This window comes from Pteropus medius, unplaced genomic scaffold (genome assembly GCF_902729225.1).
Source record: "Pteropus medius unplaced genomic scaffold, Ma_sr-lr_union100, whole genome shotgun sequence".
NCBI classification, from domain to species: Eukaryota; Metazoa; Chordata; class Mammalia; order Chiroptera; family Pteropodidae; genus Pteropus; species Pteropus medius.
The window spans coordinates 36,686,551-36,704,213 of record NW_024349800.1 but is presented as its reverse complement, the minus strand read 5'-3'; the positions used below and the strand labels follow the sequence as shown (position 1 = coordinate 36,704,213).

At 32.6% G+C, this 17,663-nt stretch overlaps 1 protein-coding gene across 3 annotated transcripts in view; it reads right to left on the bottom strand.

Moving 5' to 3' along the window:
• Nucleotides 1-17,663, bottom strand: part of SRBD1 (S1 RNA binding domain 1) — a 183,248-nt gene that overhangs the window by 130,663 nt on the left and 34,922 nt on the right. For all 3 annotated transcript variants that reach the window (XM_039887259.1, XM_039887260.1, XM_039887261.1), the window contains exons 10-14: nucleotides 12,588-12,691; nucleotides 7,754-7,861; nucleotides 4,039-4,196; nucleotides 820-910; nucleotides 34-141 (exon numbers count right to left, since the gene is read on the bottom strand). In XM_039887259.1, the coding sequence (XP_039743193.1) occupies nucleotides 34-141; nucleotides 820-910; nucleotides 4,039-4,196; nucleotides 7,754-7,861; nucleotides 12,588-12,691 (569 nt within the window). The remainder of the gene's footprint in view (nucleotides 1-33; nucleotides 142-819; nucleotides 911-4,038; nucleotides 4,197-7,753; nucleotides 7,862-12,587; nucleotides 12,692-17,663) is intronic.

Sequence of the window (17,663 nt, the reverse complement as noted above, 5' to 3'; positions counted from 1 at the left end):
TTCAAAGAAAACAAGCATTCCTAACATCCTTACCAGTAAACAACATCCAGTGGTGCAAAGTAATTTTTCATTATCAGGTCAGCAAAGTAAGCTTCTGTTTCTCGGCAGGCAGTTCCATTTCCAATCACCACTGTGCTGCAGCTTCAAGGGAGAAACAGGATGAGAAACTGGATGAGCTCAAGGCATGCTCTAGATCAATCAGGAGAAAATGTACAGAATGCACAACTACTATTTTATGATGCTCGTATTCTCTCATATATCCAAGCAACCTCTCTACCGTTTTATAACGGAGACAAACTTATGTAGAATGAGAGACAATGCCTCTGCATTTGGTATAGCAGGCAGTGGAAAAATATTTTACTGTCACACCATCTCAAGAATAGTCAGCTTTCTTCCCATCTAAACTTACACATGAGTAAGTGAACTCTGGAGCATTTTAAGCCATAATAAAAACATTATGGCTGAACTATGTGATATGTTGTCAAATAATTTCTGAAGCTTCTAACTACTACCACATCTACTCCTCAGACCCAGAAGAGAAAGTAGGGAGGGAAGGAGGAAGTATAGGCCCAATAGAAGAATTAAATTCTCACTTTTGCTCATATTACCACCTTTGTTTAGTGATGATGGTAGAAGGGAAGAGCATTCCTCTGGAGTCTCCAAATGTAGAGGTCTCCAGCAATTTGCACCAGCATGGTTTTACACTGTTCTTTATCTCTCACCAAGGCACTTCCCTTTACCCCTCCCTCCAAATTAGGGGCATCAAAGTTATCTCTGATTGGCTGAGCCACTGAAGTACTCAAAAGGTTATTCTCATACTTGAAATTCAGCAAAAGCCTCTTTATTTTCTCTGCCTCTCGGAAGCCTTGTCCACAATGCAAGTAAACCACATCAGTGTGAAGTATCTGACCTTAGAAAAAAAATGAAAAGAATAAGCTAATTTGTAAGAAATTCCAAAACATAACACACCAATGATTAAGCCAGATGAAACAGAAAAATGAACTGGTTCCTCTTTTAAAATGTAGTCTGAATCATTCCTATTTACTAAATCGGATTCTCCCTAAGCACTTTAAAATTCTGTTACTTCCAAAGTTATAAGGACTCTATTTCACTACTTAAAAACATTATTAACTAGATAATATCATGACACCTAAATGAGAAATAATTGGTATTTAATAACACAACATTAATAACAGTAAAAGCTAACATTTACTGAATATTCGCCATATATTAGACACATTGTGATACTATTCTATTTTTTCATTGGGTTGTAGATACGTAAATGTCTTTACCTTGTGTAGTTTTTTTTCAGCTGCATATTTATGAATTGTAGGCTTTTCTGTATTAGATTATATTTCAGCTAAAATACATTTAAATATTTAAGGATAACTACCTAAAGAATAGAAATAATGAGCTGAGTGACCAAATTAGGAAGTTAGGAAAAGAACAACAGAATTATCTCAGAGAAAGCTGAAGGAAATAATAAAATTAAAAGCAGAAATTAATAGGAAAAAAAACATGAGAGGACCACTGAAGTTTAAAATTAAAAATCACTTAAAAACACATACTTTTTAGCAATACCAATCATAAAAAGGATAACACAAATAAATTATATTAAAAATGAAAAGGGGATATAACTAGAGATTCGAGCACAGATTTAAACGCTAGACTGCAGAGACTACCAGAAACAACTTCGTGTTAATTTAGATTAAATAATGAAATGAATAAATTCTTGGAAAAATACTGCTCACCAAAAGGACTGAAGACGTGTATGTGTGTGTGTGTTGTGTAAAATTTTAAAAAGAATCATCCTGTAAGCAATACAAACACAGGAAAAGATAAAAGCCATATGACAGCTCAATAGTTGCAGGAAAAAAACACCGATAAAGTATTCTTCCTATTTATCGTAAAATTGCATGGCATAAAAAGAGAGCAACTAGAAGAGCAAATCCAAAAACCTATGACTATATCTATAACAAAGTATCCCCACAAAATCCAAAAGATGAGCACGTAAAAACAATGCACTAACAAGTACCAAGGCCAACAGGAATCAGTATTTCTATGGGAGGGAGCAGAGGGAAGCAACAGAGTAGCTCATAAACCCGAGATCAGAAAAAGTCTAAAAATGTCAAAAAGTACTTCCGTGGAAATCACTAGAGGTGCATCTGAGAACAGGACTGAAACTAGGAAAAATCTGTGCAAACTCTAGTTTACAGATCAGTACAAAGGCTGCTCAGTAAGTTCAGAAAGGATTGGAAAACTCTGATCTCTACGAACTCTTGAAACTATCAAAAGTAGAATATTCTTTTTTATACAAAACCCCACACTGAGAATTGTTGCAAATCATATCCACATTGAGCAAGGTAAGGATAGTATGAGCAAAGGAAAAAAAAAAGTCAAGGTAAAAGGAGGGAAGGCAACAGGGAAGCAGGTTCTAGAAAGTATAAGATTATCTCTCTATCCACATAGATATAAAAGCTTTTTTCTCAATAATATGGAAAAAAACAGAAGTGATAGTTACAAAGATATACAGCTAGAAAACCTTTCATGATCTAGCCTTCCATCCTAAAAGTTGAGGAATACCAATTTTATGTAACACTAACCATCAGAAAAGAATCATAGTCAAATTTCATACAGAATGATTATTTTTTAAAATAAGAAATAAAAGACTAGTATGATGTCCTTGCTTACAAACAGAAATATCATAACCCAATATATAAAATCAAGCAACAAAAAAAATTATGGAAAATGAGAATATCAGAAATCAGAATTAGAATACCTCAGAAATGAGATAAGAGAACTCAGAAAGGTCCTAGATATGAAAGAAAAAGTTACTTCAGAATTGAAAACCTAAACCAAAAGAAAAAGAAAAAGAACAAATAAATATAATAGTAAATGCCTTAAGAGATATAAAAGGTAAAAATAAGAAAAATTGAAAAGCTCAAAAAAAGTTAAAAGATGAAGAAGTTCACCACAGAACTGTAATCTATTTTTAGTAAGTATTGAATGGAAATTCCAAAACTTAAGAAAATAATAACTTAAAGAACTCAATGCATGGATTTAATAGCAGATAAGACATAGCAGAATAGAAAGTTAATTAACTTAAAGCCAGGCACTAGAAAATAAAACAAAAGAACAGACTACAGAAGAAAGAGGAAGTTAAAAGGTCTAATATACATGTAACTGGAATTCCAGAAAGAGATGCAAGAACCTCTACAAACCCCAAGCAGAATTCGAGCCAAAAAATGAAAATAATACATACACAGAACTCAGCATACTGTAAGAAAACTTCTGAAAACCACAAAGAAAAATCTTAGCAGTGAGAGGAAACTATATTTTTAGCTGACTCAACAGAAACTATAGTAGCCAAAACAAACATTTCTCTGCCCCCCGCAAAAAAAAAAAACCCAAAATGGAATGACATGTTTAAAGCACTGTCAATCTTGAACTGTATACCAAGCAAAAAATATTCTTCAAAACTAAAGGCAAATCAGAAACTTTGTCAGAAAAACAATAACCGAAATGATTTGTCACCAGCTGATTCACATTAAAGGTAACTGCCTCGAGTTTTAGGCAGGAAGAAAATGATCTCAATGAAAACAGAAATTCAGAAAAAAAAAAGAAGAGTAACAGAAAGCGTAAATATATGAGTAATAGAAAAAAATTCACTGGACAAAGCAATAAGAATGTCTTGTGGTATTTAAGATATATACAGAATTAAAATGTATCATACCTAAATGTATCACAATAAATAGAAATTGATGAGGTGACAGAGTTATTAAAGTCTAAGTCCAGTTCATCTTCCATCTCTCCATTGGGATGTAGGGAAGAGCATAAATGATGACAACATGCTGAGGATTTTGGTCAACAAATAAGACGATATAAAGTTTGAACCTCTGGTTCCCACATTATTGTATGTGAGAAAACTATTTTCTAAGCTTTGAAAATTAACATTATTTCCAAATCCTCATGAATATATAAAATGAACGTATGACCAACCAAACAACTTTTATATAAAAAGCTGAAAGATAAGCTTACTGGTAGGAGAAATTATAGCTAATTTGCAACCATGTTTGTAACCAGGATCCACTCCCATCAAAGTGCGCCCTGGAACAGGGCTTGTTAAAAGGAGCTGACGAAGGTTCCGTCCAAACATCATTACTGATTCCTTCTCTGCATCTGATGTTAGCTTGGCTCTTTTGAAACAGAAAAAGAAGAGAAAACAGAGAATGTATTTAGTCTTTCATTAAGTCAAATTTTCTTCCAGAAAAAGAACAGAATTCCTTTTGTACGGTTATTCCTCACAGGAACTTTTATTATAACAAAATGACTACAAGAACAAACATCATATACAAAATTATAGAGTCTATTTTTGCTAATTGCAGTAATATGAGAGACTATAAATAATTTTATGGTATAAAACCTTCTATTTGTTTTACCTGTACTCCATCTTTATCTGATCTCCCTTATATACAAAATTTATATATATACACATCTGTGTATATGAGAGAGTCACAATGTGTAAAGATTTGGACATCACGTGGGATGTCATATTAAAGTTTATCAACTGATTAAAAATATAAACGCATAATTAGAGTGATAAATTACCAAATCATAAGTAGCCTCCTCCGTCATTAATACCTTCACCAATACATAACTCAATCTTAACCTCTTACTCTATTCCAACCCCCACATCTACCCCCTTGTCATTCTCAGTGATATGATCACAGATACTAATACCAGTCTAGAACCATGACTCATAGAAATAATTTCCTAATTTTATTAAAGACATTATTAAAAGTTATTAGAAACATTAGAGACATTATTAAAAGTTATTAGAAATTTTAAAACTTCTTCTAGGATAAAAATATATGTCTATAATGTACTTAAAGGCATTTGTAAACTAAGTTTTACACCATTCGTTTACTTAACAAAACAAACTATTCTCCTGAAATTCACAAGAAATTATAAAGGGTATGTCTTTTCTATTAGACCAGGTTTAAAAAAATGTATGTCATTGGCCACAAGAAAATTGAGAGTAAAAAAGCAATTTAAAGCACATTTCATATCATTGTTGAGGTAGAATTATTTACATATCTGAAGGCACACACGACTAATTAATATTTCCTTTTCTGGCTTAATTCAGTTTAAGGCTTTTCTTTCATCTCTAACATTTCACAGCCATTCTCCCTGCATTCAGCCAGGCAACATGAAAAGTGTCATTGTAAGTATTTCCAGATCTTGACTTTTAACATTACTTACTAAGCGAGCATTTGTTGTCTGTCTTATATAAGGCACCATTATTGGTGTGAGAGATACAAAGCTGAAAAGAGGAGATCCCTGCCCTGAAGACCACTGTTTAATGGAAGAAGCAGAAAAATAAACAGAAAGCATATAACAATGATTAGTGTTATATTAATGGAAATGCAAGGGAGGAATAGCTAAATTAGAAAGACTTTCTAAGTGATGTCTTCTCAGATGAATCAAGAAGGATAAGTAACAGAATCAGGCAGACAAAGGTAGGGAGAGTAGATGGAAGACATGGAGAAGATACTCCAGGCAATAGAAACAGTATATGTAAAGGCTCATGGCTCATTATAGAAAAAGCAAGTAATTTCATATGCTATAGTAAAAAGAAATACCAAGACATAAGGTTGTAGAGGCCAAAAGAAACCAGATCACAGAGTCATGTACCTTCTTCTAAAGAGTTTGGATTTTATCCTACAGATGAAGAAGATCCATTCAAGAATTTTAAGTAGAAGAGTATGAGATAATCTAATGGAAATTTTAAGATGTGGAATACATATTGTAAAATACAAGTCAGAGATCATCTAAGACCCTAGTATAGTAATTCAGACAAGAAATAATGATGTCCTGAACTGACCATGGATAGATCCAGCTATTCCCTAGTAACCATGGTGATAAAGAGGTGGTAAAATTCAAAATATAATAAAAGATGGTAAAATAGATAGCACTTGGTAACTGATGGATTGAAGAGGTAGGGATGAATGATCACAACAGTCACAGAAATAAGAAATGCAGAAGAAGACTACCCATCATCGATAGTCAAATGAAAAAAATGACTGCAAAATAACAATAATCTATATGATTTCTTTTAATACATACACGTGAAGGGAGAAAAGTCTGTTTTATGATGGTTATCTCTAGGTAGTGAAATTATGTGCTTTTTTTCTTTGTGTTTTACAAAGTCTTTCAATTTTTCTACATTAGGACAAATTTTTTAGAGAATTAAAGTAATTTAAAAAAATCCATTGGGAGCTTTCCCCCCTCAACTGCTGTTCAGGTAATTACAGTATTTCTATCAAGAGATGTATCTGTAGACACTGTCTGCAAACCAGCTTATGAAATGAAGTAAGATATTTTTTTAACCACAAGCACTTTTTTAAAAAAAGGAAAGTGCTCTTGCTTGCCACTGCTTATAGAAGTCAGAGAGGATTATACATTAAACAATCCCACACTAAACTACTTTTATTAAACCTCAATGAAATTACTCCACAAGCAGTGAAGCTACGTAAATCGAATACATGCAAAAATGTCAATGTGCCACTGGAAATTATATGCAACATGAAAAAACAAGATAAAGGAAAAATATGCAAAAGGAAATAAAATTTTAAATAATTTTCTATTTTCCTTCATTAAGAACAGAATCTTTACTTTTAAATTTGATGCCCCAGCACTCAAAAGGAAAAAATGTTACTTCACACAGGCTTGAAATGAAATGATCCCGAAAGAAATAATATTAAGGGGCTTCTGGGCTAAAAAGGATAAATCAAGAGAATGAATTACTTTGACAAGAAGATGGACAAAAGAACTATGTGTCTTTTTTAATAGCACCTCCTCACTCCCTGCTCTAAACACCTCCAAAGTCAATGGCCAGGTGCAGTAAAAGAAAAATAGACACACATCATAAAGGCTGCTATGAATTCTAATGGGTTTGAAGAGACAACTAGAAATCTACACTTCCCAGGTAAACCTTGCTGAAACCCATAAACAGGTGAAAATGAAGAAAATCTATAGCACATAGGAAGAAATAGATAAAGAAATGGCTGATTTCTAAAAATTGCCTACGAACACAAAGGCTACAGAGAAGAAGAAAAGAGCGTTTTTGCTTCCTGACATTACTTTTCTTTCCATCTCTTCCCCTAAAAACAACTCTGAACCTCACCTCTTTTGCTGTCCTTTGTAATTAGTTCTGCTAGTCCATCTACATGATCACTTTAATAATCTCTTAATATCTGCTCATCACTGCTGATAATTACTCATCCAACAACTCCCATTTAGGGTGAAAAACATTAGCTTTTTCTCTTCATAGTAATAAATTCATCATGTGCTCCACTGGTTTCCTTATGCTGTTTTTGGCTCTCCTATCTCTAAAAACTGCTTCCAACTAACTTCTCCATTAAGTTCTTAGTTTGTTTCTCCCAAGCCAACTCTCATCAATAAAACCATTTGTTTAGCTTGGTTGTCAAACTGCAAGACGAGTATTACAGAACTGGAAGGGGTACACATTAAGTGGTCAAGATTTGAAAAGTATATCATAATTAAGAACTATGTTTTGTGATCTATGCATGTGAATGCCTCTACAAATTGAAATTTAGGCTTAAATTTAAAACTCTGATTGTGACTCAGTTCTTTGTACTGGTTAATAGATCAACAAATATTTACTTTCTTTTAATAGGCCTATTACCACACATAATAATGAACGGTATACAAAATTAGACAAGATGCATACCTTAACTCTCTACAGAGGAGAGGATAAATAAGGCGTTTAAAGGAATCATCCAGTGACTTGTTTAAGATCTTCATTAACTCTGGCCTTGCAAAGCTACGTGGTCTCCACCTGCAAAAAAGAAAAGGAAAACTGATGTACTAATTAATAATGAGACCAAGAAAGAGCTCCTAGAAGAGGGGAGCGGAAATGGAACTGAAAAAGGGGAGAAACTTTATTGAAGCCCAAGTATCATAATTTGTAAGGAGAGACTGTGATGTCTGGAAATTATTAACTACGACATCTGGAGTTCTTATTTTTAAAAACCTAGTAACCATGGTCACAAAAAAAACTTAAGGGAAACTTTCCTATTTTGAGGAAGAGTCTCCAAAACCTTATTAATAATAGTCAAAATCTTAAGATATAAGAAAATTACCAAAAATTACTAAAACACTGCTATGGACTAAACTGTGTCCCCCCCAAATTCACATGTTTAAGACCTAACCCCCAATGGGATGGTATTTGGAGACAGGCTTTTGGGACTTAATTCGGTTAAGATGAGGTCTTGAGGGTAGGCCCCTCATGATGGGATTAGTGCCCTTATAAGAAGAGAGATCAGAAAGGTCTTTCCCTCTCCCTACCAAGTGAGAACATAGTGGGAAAGCAGCTGTCCGCAAGCCAAGAAGAGGGCCCTCATCAAAACCCAAATCAGCCTGTACCTGGATCTTGGACTTCACAGCCTCCAGAACTGTGAGAAAAGAAATTTCTGTTGTTTAAGCCACCTGGCCTATGGTATTTTGTTATGGCAGCCAGAGCCAAGACAAACACTGTATCCTTCTTTTCCCATTTCTTTATTTCTTCCTGAGAGTTAAAGTAGATTGAGCAAAGGAGAAACTCTTGTTTTCCCCCTTGTCTCTTGTTACTCTTGAGTAAAACTTACACCATTGCTCAGACTGTACTGCTCTACCAAGTATATCTGCATACATGAACATATGCTGATGAATATAAATGGGAGAGAACAGACTGTTAGTGGACATTGGAAAAAGAACAGTAAGAGAAAATACAAGCTATAATAACAAATTAATTCAGCCCTAACCTTCTGTGTTTTCATCCATTTACAGTATCTCTGCCCTTGCCCTTCAATGGCTCTTGAATAATTAGGTATTAATGGTTTCTAATTAACTATTAATAGATCTAGGAATTCTCTCATCTCCCTTACTTACTTAGCTCAGCAAGAAAATTTCAATGAACATTTAAGCATTTATAATGTGATACACCAAAAGTTACTTAATTGCAACTAACTGAATCCCTTCCACAAAGGGGTATTGAGGAGAATAGAGTTTTGTTTGTCTTTTAATTTGAATGACAATGCTTTTAGGCAGGACATATATCCTTCCTTCTATCCAAATGCCTGTTACTCTCTACTGTCACCTTTACCTGAAGGAATGAGAAGTAGGGAGGAGTAGGATATGAATCGGACACGTATTGTTGTTGTTATTTTTTTTTATTAATATGGGGAACCTAATGTCAAGAAAGACTTCCCAAAAGAAACACCTAAGATGGATTTTTAAAAATAAATTGTGGTTTAAATAATTAAATTAAACAAAGGAATAAAAGCATTCTGGGAAAAAACTGTAGTATATGTAAAAATTTACTGGCATGAAAGAGAATAGTAAGTTCAAAACTGTAAGTAGATTAGTATGCTAGGGCATAAAATGGCAGGACTTGCGGGACGGGGTGGTTTGGGTAGATAAACTAGAAAATAAGGCACTGACCACATCATTAAGAGTCTTATACATCAATGCTATGGAGCTTGGCTAGTTGGAAAAGAGAACATGGTCATGGGACAATATGCTAGGAAGACAGTCCTTTGAGGTAAGAAGACCCTAATGAAGTGATTTTTTTTTTTTTTAGTGTATGTATTTGATGTCTACTGGGATCATTCCCTTTAAGGCCAAACCAAGATTTCCCCATTGCTTATAGGAAAAAAACGAATCTTTAATACTACCTACCCAGTCTCTCAGGAAGCCCCAATAGTCTTCCTTAAACTCAAGATCCTCCTTTGGTATGACTGCTCAGCTCCCTCTCCTTGCTCCCCTCCCTTAAACAGTCTATTTTATACTTGAGGATGCCTCAATTTCACCCTTCATAGCTGACCTATTTCCTATTGCTACCACCTAGTCCAAGTCACCGTCATCTTTTGCCCCTACATCTACTCTTGGTCCTTCCAAACAGTTCTCTATACTGCAGCCAGAGTGCTCTTCTTAAAATACAAACTGATTACTCTACTCCTCTGTTTAAATCTTTTATTGGCTTCCCATCAACCTAAAGATAAAGAACAAAATCCATAGCATGCCTAAGAAAGCTAAGTATAATCTGGCCTGTGCCTCAATCTTGACTTCTTGTTGCTTCCTCTCCCTCTCTTGTCTCTGATCAATGTAGGCATCCAGCCCAGATACATTAAGGATGCCAATAACAAACTCCTGGGACACACTGCACTTCTCCTTTGTAACCTCAGCTCACTCCTAACCATTTGCTCAGTATCTTCTTCATTAAGCTACATTGTCACCAAAGAGAGTATATTTATCAGGTTTACAACTGGATCCCCAACATCTAGCACATAACCTGAATGGATAATTACATGGGAGAGGTGGAAGGTGGGAGAAGTAGAAACAAAGAAAAGAGGAGCGGGGCGGGGGCGAAGGAAGACGGGGAGGAGGAAGAGGAGGAGGAGGAAAGATTCAAGAAAACATCTTAAATCATTCAAATGTGTTTACAAGAAAAGAAAAAACATTTTTTGAGAATGGTTTTTTAGTTCCCAAAGAAGTATTTTAACTAGCTTTTGGTTCAGTTTAGTTCTCATAGAAGTGTTTCTTCAATTATCTATATGAAGAGAAACTTCTAGAACATGACTGAAAATTACATCACTATACCATTGTGATATAAAGTATAACAGTATAGGTTAAATATTATTACTAATTATTTAATTGGAGTAGAACTGAATAAAATAAAAGATAAGCCAAGGAAAAGTAACTAAATCACTACAAGAAAAAACATTATTTGACATTTACTTGGCATAAAGATAATAGATTAAAAGCACAACTAATACTTAACCACTTAAGACAGATTCTGATATTAAGTACTATAAATATTCATAGAAAAATAAGCTAGAAGTTGTCCCCAATTTACTGTGATCTATTTATAAAAAACATTTCTAAAAAAAATTAGCATAATAATCCCACCATTCTGTAATTATAGATACCACTGAAGGCCACACAATTACATGAAATACCATTTAATGCTCTCAAATCTGTGAGAAAGATATTACTCACCATTTTAAAAGATAATGAAACTGACAAAGAAATTAAGTAACATGCTCACAGTCACAGTGTGAGACAGGAGTGATGTAACTTGAATTCGAACTCAGATATAACCACTTCTTAGGATTTTGTTCTTATGAAACTATTTTAAAGTTTCATTATATCTTAAATTAAAATTATGTAATTTCGTAATATAATTTTTTAAATCTAGGATTTTTTCTAGGTATTTATTTCCTTTTTATTTTAATGGAATTTACTTATGTATAAAGGAAATAAGCATTCATTTGGAAAATGACAACTACATGGAAAAGCATATAAGAGAAAATTAAAATCTCACACCAGAGCTGAAGAGTACACTATACCTTTTCAAACATTTTCCTACACATACATAGATTTTTTTTGCCTTTACTAAAATCATACTGTAAATACTAATTATAAATTGTTTTTAATCTAATATGACATGTTTGTATCTCAACTTTAACTCTATCTCAACTTTTTCAAAATGGCTACACAGAATTCCATTGTATGAAAATAACATAACTGGTTTAAGCAATTAACCTACTGATTAACATTTAGATGGTTGCTTTACTTGATAGGTTCTTGGTTTATCATTTCATCATTCAGCAAGTTGACCCTTCATGGAATTGGCTTTTGGCAAACTAGCTTCCAATGAATTAATGCAGAACTATGTTGGATAAGAGAGCTAATTCCCAAAATACACATAACTTGTTCTTCTCTAAGAACAATTCATCCAGCTCTTCAAAAAGCATTCCTAGCAATCTAACCAAAGGTAACACAGACCTAGTCAGTGATTAGCACATACAAAATCTACGTCTTCTAACACTTTACCTCTTTGCATCGGTTTTCTTATTCATCAATTGGCAGCTACAAATCTGCTCTACTAACCAAATAAATTGTTGTGAGGAAAAAAATACATGCTGAAAAGTCATAACTATTAAGTTAAAAGTGTCATACAAACATGTGGTACTATTTTTAAAGGTTCCCTTGATAAATGAAAATAGATAATAAAAAGTTACATAAGCTTGAAAATTTCTCTGAAATATATAATAAATTTAATGTTTATTTCAATCATCTTTAATGTACAAAATATTTTAGGTAAACTACACAGAATATGTTTAGGGGCTGAAATTGTAATATCCAATAAATTAAGTTGTTTCAATTATCCTTAATAATGCATTTTAGATATGTTTTATACAGTATATATTTAATTCATTTTTTCACAAGAGAAAGCCTGCTCTTTATAGAAGATTCAAATCATACAGAAATTTATTAAAGTAAAAGTCCCTCTCTCCAGAGATAACCACTACTAGCAATTCTTATATACCCTACCCTATCAGTTATTTCCTACTTAAATACATATATTTATTTTTTAAATATATAAAAAAGACACTATATCCATAGTCTGTCATTGTTAGTTTGTTTTTTTACACAATGGACATCTTTCCATATCAGCACATATAGATCTCAGTATGGTATTTTAGAAACAAAAGAAATTCTATAAAAATCTATAAACAGACCTGTTTTGGATGCACCACCTACAGAATTCATTTTTAACTCCATCAGGAATGTTGACCTTGACCGTCAGTACCTTCAAATTTTCTCCACGATTAATTGCCAGAATCTGAGTGCAAACATATATGGCAAAAACTGATGATACATAAAATATATAAATGATCAATTTAAGCAGTCGACATTTCTAAAACAAATCAGGTGATTATCCAGACCTATATCAATTATTTATTTGCCAAAAATATATTTAAGAATAATCATTTCTTATTTTCAAGTTTTTAAAAAATAAAATGCAAATACAAAGCCTATGACATTCACTGGAAGAGACTCTGGTGATCTAATGATCAAAATTTCAGTTCAGATTCTACTAATTGAAAATTAATGATCATCTGGAGATAGAAGGATATACTTTTTATATTTGTGAAAAGAAATGAAGATAAATAACACTTACTAAATGTCAAGCCCATCTAAGTACTTTAAATATGCTATCTTGTTTAATCTTTAAGGCCACCAATGATGTATGAATTATCGTCTTTATTTTATATAATTTTCCAAGACCAAGTTGTCCCAAATCATAAAGCTAACAAGTAGAAAAGGAAGAATTTAAACTCGGATCAGCCTGATTATACTCTTAATTAATATATTAAAAGAGCAATTATTTTAAAATACATTAAAAACACTCCTTACAAAAGAGCAAACAAACCTAAAGCAAGCAGAATGAAGGAAATAATAAAAATAAGTGAAAAATTAACAAAAATAGACAACGGAAAATATCGGCAAAATCAAAAGTTGGTTCTTTGAAAACACCAATAAAATTGACATACCTTTCACTAGACTAACCAAGAGAAAAAGGAGAAATATTCTAATTACCAAAATCAAGAATGAAAGAAAGGCCATTACCATGGATGCTACAAAAATAAAAAGGATCGTAAGGGTATACTATGAACAACTGTATGCCAAATTAGATCACTTAAATAAAATGGACAAATTCCTAAAAAGACGTAAATTGCCAAAACAGAATCAAATAGAAGTAGAAAATCTAAAAGAATCTACAACAAAAGGATGAATTAGCAATTTAAAACTTTCCCACAAGGAAATGTCCAGGGCTAGGTAGCTTCACTGCTGAATTCTACAAAACATTTAAAGAATACCAATTTTTCACAAACTCTTCCAAAAAAATACAATGCGGGGGTGGGGGGGGACCCCTTCTTAATTCTTTCTATTTACTCTGATACCAACAGATGACAAGGACATCACAAGAAAAAAATAGAAACCACCATATTTTCTGAATATAGATATAATGGTCCTCAAGGAAATATAAGTAAACTAAACTCAGAAACTTATAAAAAGGATTATACAACAGGATCAAGAGGAATTTATTCCAGGAATATGTAGTTGGTTTGACATTAAAAAAAAAAATCAATTCTCATAATACATCATACCAATAAAAAACAAAATTGTATGATCATCTCAATAAATGCAGAAAGAGTGACAAAATCCAGCAGTCATTCATGATGAAAACGCTCAACAAAATACAAATAGAAGGCAACTTTGCCAATGTGATAAAAGGGCACATACAAAAACCCCACAGATAACATCATATTTAATGGTGAAAGACCAGATGCTTTCCAGCTAAGATCACAAGGGTGTCTCCTCTTGCCACTTCTATTCAACACTGTAATGGAGGTTCGAGACAGGGAAATTTGGCTTAAATTTAAAAAGAAAAGAAATAAAAGGCATGTAGATTAAAAAAGAAAAGTAAAACTATCTCTAGTTTCAGAGAGTTTGATTTTACATAAAGAAAATCCTAAGGAATCCACCAAAAAACTATTAGAACTAATAAAGAGCTCAGCAGGGTTTCAGGATAATCAATTTCTACACACTAGCAATAAAAATTCTTTAAAAATTCTATTTACCATAGCATCAAAAGGAATAAAATTCTTAAGTTTCAAAACTTACTACAAAGTTACAGTAATCAAGACAGTGTGGTACTGGCATAAGAATAGACCTATAGATCAATGGAACAGAATTGAGAGTCCAGAAACAAATCCATACATCTATGGTGAATTGATTTTCGACAACGATGCCAAGACAATTCAATGGGGAAAATACAGTCTTTTCAAAAGTGATGCTGGGACAACTGAATAGCCACATACAAAAGAATAAAGTTGTAACCCTCCCTCACATCGTATAGAAAAATTAACTTTAAATTGACCATATCCTTCAACATAAGAACTAAAGCTATAAAAAAACTCTTAGAAGAAAATATAAGAGAAAATCTTCATGACCTTAAGTCCTTAGATATAACACCACGAGCATACACAACAAAAGAAAAAAACAGATTGGACTTCATCAAAATTATAATTTTTTGTACCTTAAAGGATACATCAAGAAAGTGAAAAGAAAACATAACATGGCAAAAGTTTTGTAAATCACATATCACTTATATCTGGAACATATAAATAACTCTTTCTAATTCAACAATAAAAAGATACGATCTAATTAAAAATGTGCAAAATATCTAGAGACTTTTTTTAAAAAATGATACAGAAATATTCAATAAGTAGAAAAGATGCTCAACATTTTTAGTCACTAGAGAAATGCAAATCAAAACCGTAATGAGAAATCCCTCATACTCATTAAGATTGCTATAATCTAAAAGATGGATAAATATTGGTAAAGATATAGAGAATCGGAACCCTCATAAACTGATGGTAGAAATGTAAAATGGTGTAGATAGACACTTTGCAAAACAATATGGCAGTTCCTCAAAAGAGTAAACACAGAGTTATCATTTAACCTAGCAATTCTACTATGTATATACCCAAAAGAAATGCAAACATGTCCACGTGAAAACGTAGTGACTATTCATAATTGCCAAAAAAGTAGAAACAACCCAAATGTTCATCAACTGATGAATGAATCAATAAAATATATTATATGCATATAATAAAATATTATTTGGGAATAAAAAGGAATGGAGATCTGATACATATTATGACATGGATGAACTTTGTAAACATTATTCTACGTGAAAGAATCCAGATGCAAAAAGACCACAAATTGTATGATTCTTTTAAATGAAAATATCTAGAATAGACAAATCTATACACACAGAAAGTTCACTGCCTAGAGCTTGGGGTGAGGGGGATTTTGCAGGGAAATGGCAGGGAGTTGCAAATGGGTACATGGTTTCTTATTGGGGTAATGAAAACATTCTAAAAATGATTGTGGTAATGGTTATACAGCTCTGTGAATATACTAAAACCATTTAACTGTACAGTAAAAAAGAGTGAATTATGATGTATGAATTGTATTTCAACAAAGCTGTTACAAAATACACTCCTTTGTTAAAATACTATAATACCAAATATTGAGATGTTCTATTATAATCAGAAGTCAACCTAATAATTTAATCAAATTCACCAAGAGCCCCTATTTAATATTTTCTAGTCTAGTTCATAACTAACTATATATATATTTGATATACTAAAAATTAAAGAAACAGCATTGCTTTAATATATATTCATAGTTTTCAATAATTCATAATGGCCTTCCATCAATAAATTTTAATAACTGGGGGCTCAATAAATTAAATTCTCCCCTTACAGGACATAGACTGATATTTTAACAATTTTAGCATACTTCAATGACAATGTCTAACAAAAACTTAGACTTCCTATATGTTGTGAAACAAGCTTAAAATAATTTAACTTAATAGTTACCAAAAAATGATTCTACTATAAAAAATTCTCAACATTTATATGAAAAAGTATAAAAGGAAAAGTATAAATCCTTTTGTAACTTTAATTTCCATAAATTTTAAAGCCATTTTAAGAAAATTAAGCTAAAGTAAAATGTTAAATACAGAACAATTCCTCGAAGTTTAATTTGATAAATTTCTAAGATGAAATTGGCTGAAATAATCACTTAAAAATAAATTTTTAATACAAAATAAACTTTAGTTTGGGCTGAATAGGCCTTCAATATTAGACATACTGAAAGAAGCAATGAATAGTAAATAAAATTCTAAATATGAGAACTTATCTGTAATAAATGCATTCATGAAGAGTACAACAATATGGGAGGAAGAGTTATTTCATTCTCTTTATATCAATAGTACATTACTAGATCAAAATACATTATTGGGGTTTTTTTTAATCTTTTTGACCATACCTAATAAATTCAAAGGACAAACTCACAAAAAGTCCTGACACAAGAGGGCCTGTAGTACAGAAGGAAGGAAGTAGTAACAGAAATAACAGAACTTGGGTCAGAAACTACAGCTGAAAGTGAGTAGAGGGATAAAACAGAATTCCTGGAAATGACATTGAAATTGAATGAGAAATAGGTAGTAGAAAAGACACAGGAAGTGTAACATGAGTGAAAGCTGCAAAAAAGAAAAGGAATATAAAGCCTCATGAGAGAATGTGAAGGCCAAGTTACAAATTCATATGGTGGAAAGGAGCAAACTAAGGGCCAATTTGAAGGGAAAAAAGATGCAGCTGGAAGAATCAATTTTGTAGACAGCTAAAACAGCTATTCCCACAGTATTTGGAGAAGGAGTTCCAGGTACTATTGTTCCTTTACCACCGTCTTTCATCATGTTCCTTCACTTCTGTAGTCTGGGGTGCTGTATCCTGGGGCTACCTTTGCTAAAGCTGAAAAGCAGGATTCAGAGTTGAGGACATGAGGCCTCAGCACCATAGGCACTAGGAAGCTATCTCCATAAGCTAGCATATCATCATTCCGGCTGCCAAAATAACCAGGAATTTCTTAAAACACAGGGCTATTTTTTCAGAATGAACACTCCTAGAATGTTCTACTTTTTCAGGTCTGAGTACTATCACACCTAGAAGCCTGTGTCAATCATAAACTTAAATTCAACCACATACTAACTCAGAAGGCCACAAGTACTAAGCACACTAGTTAAAATGCAGAGACCAAAATATTTTCAAGCAGATATTAGAAAAGCTAGGTGTTTTGTTTTTTTAGATTTTTTTTAAATTTTATTAGTTTCAAGTATACAGCACATTGTTTGGACATTTATAGTTTATAAAACAATCCTCCTCATTGCACCTTCT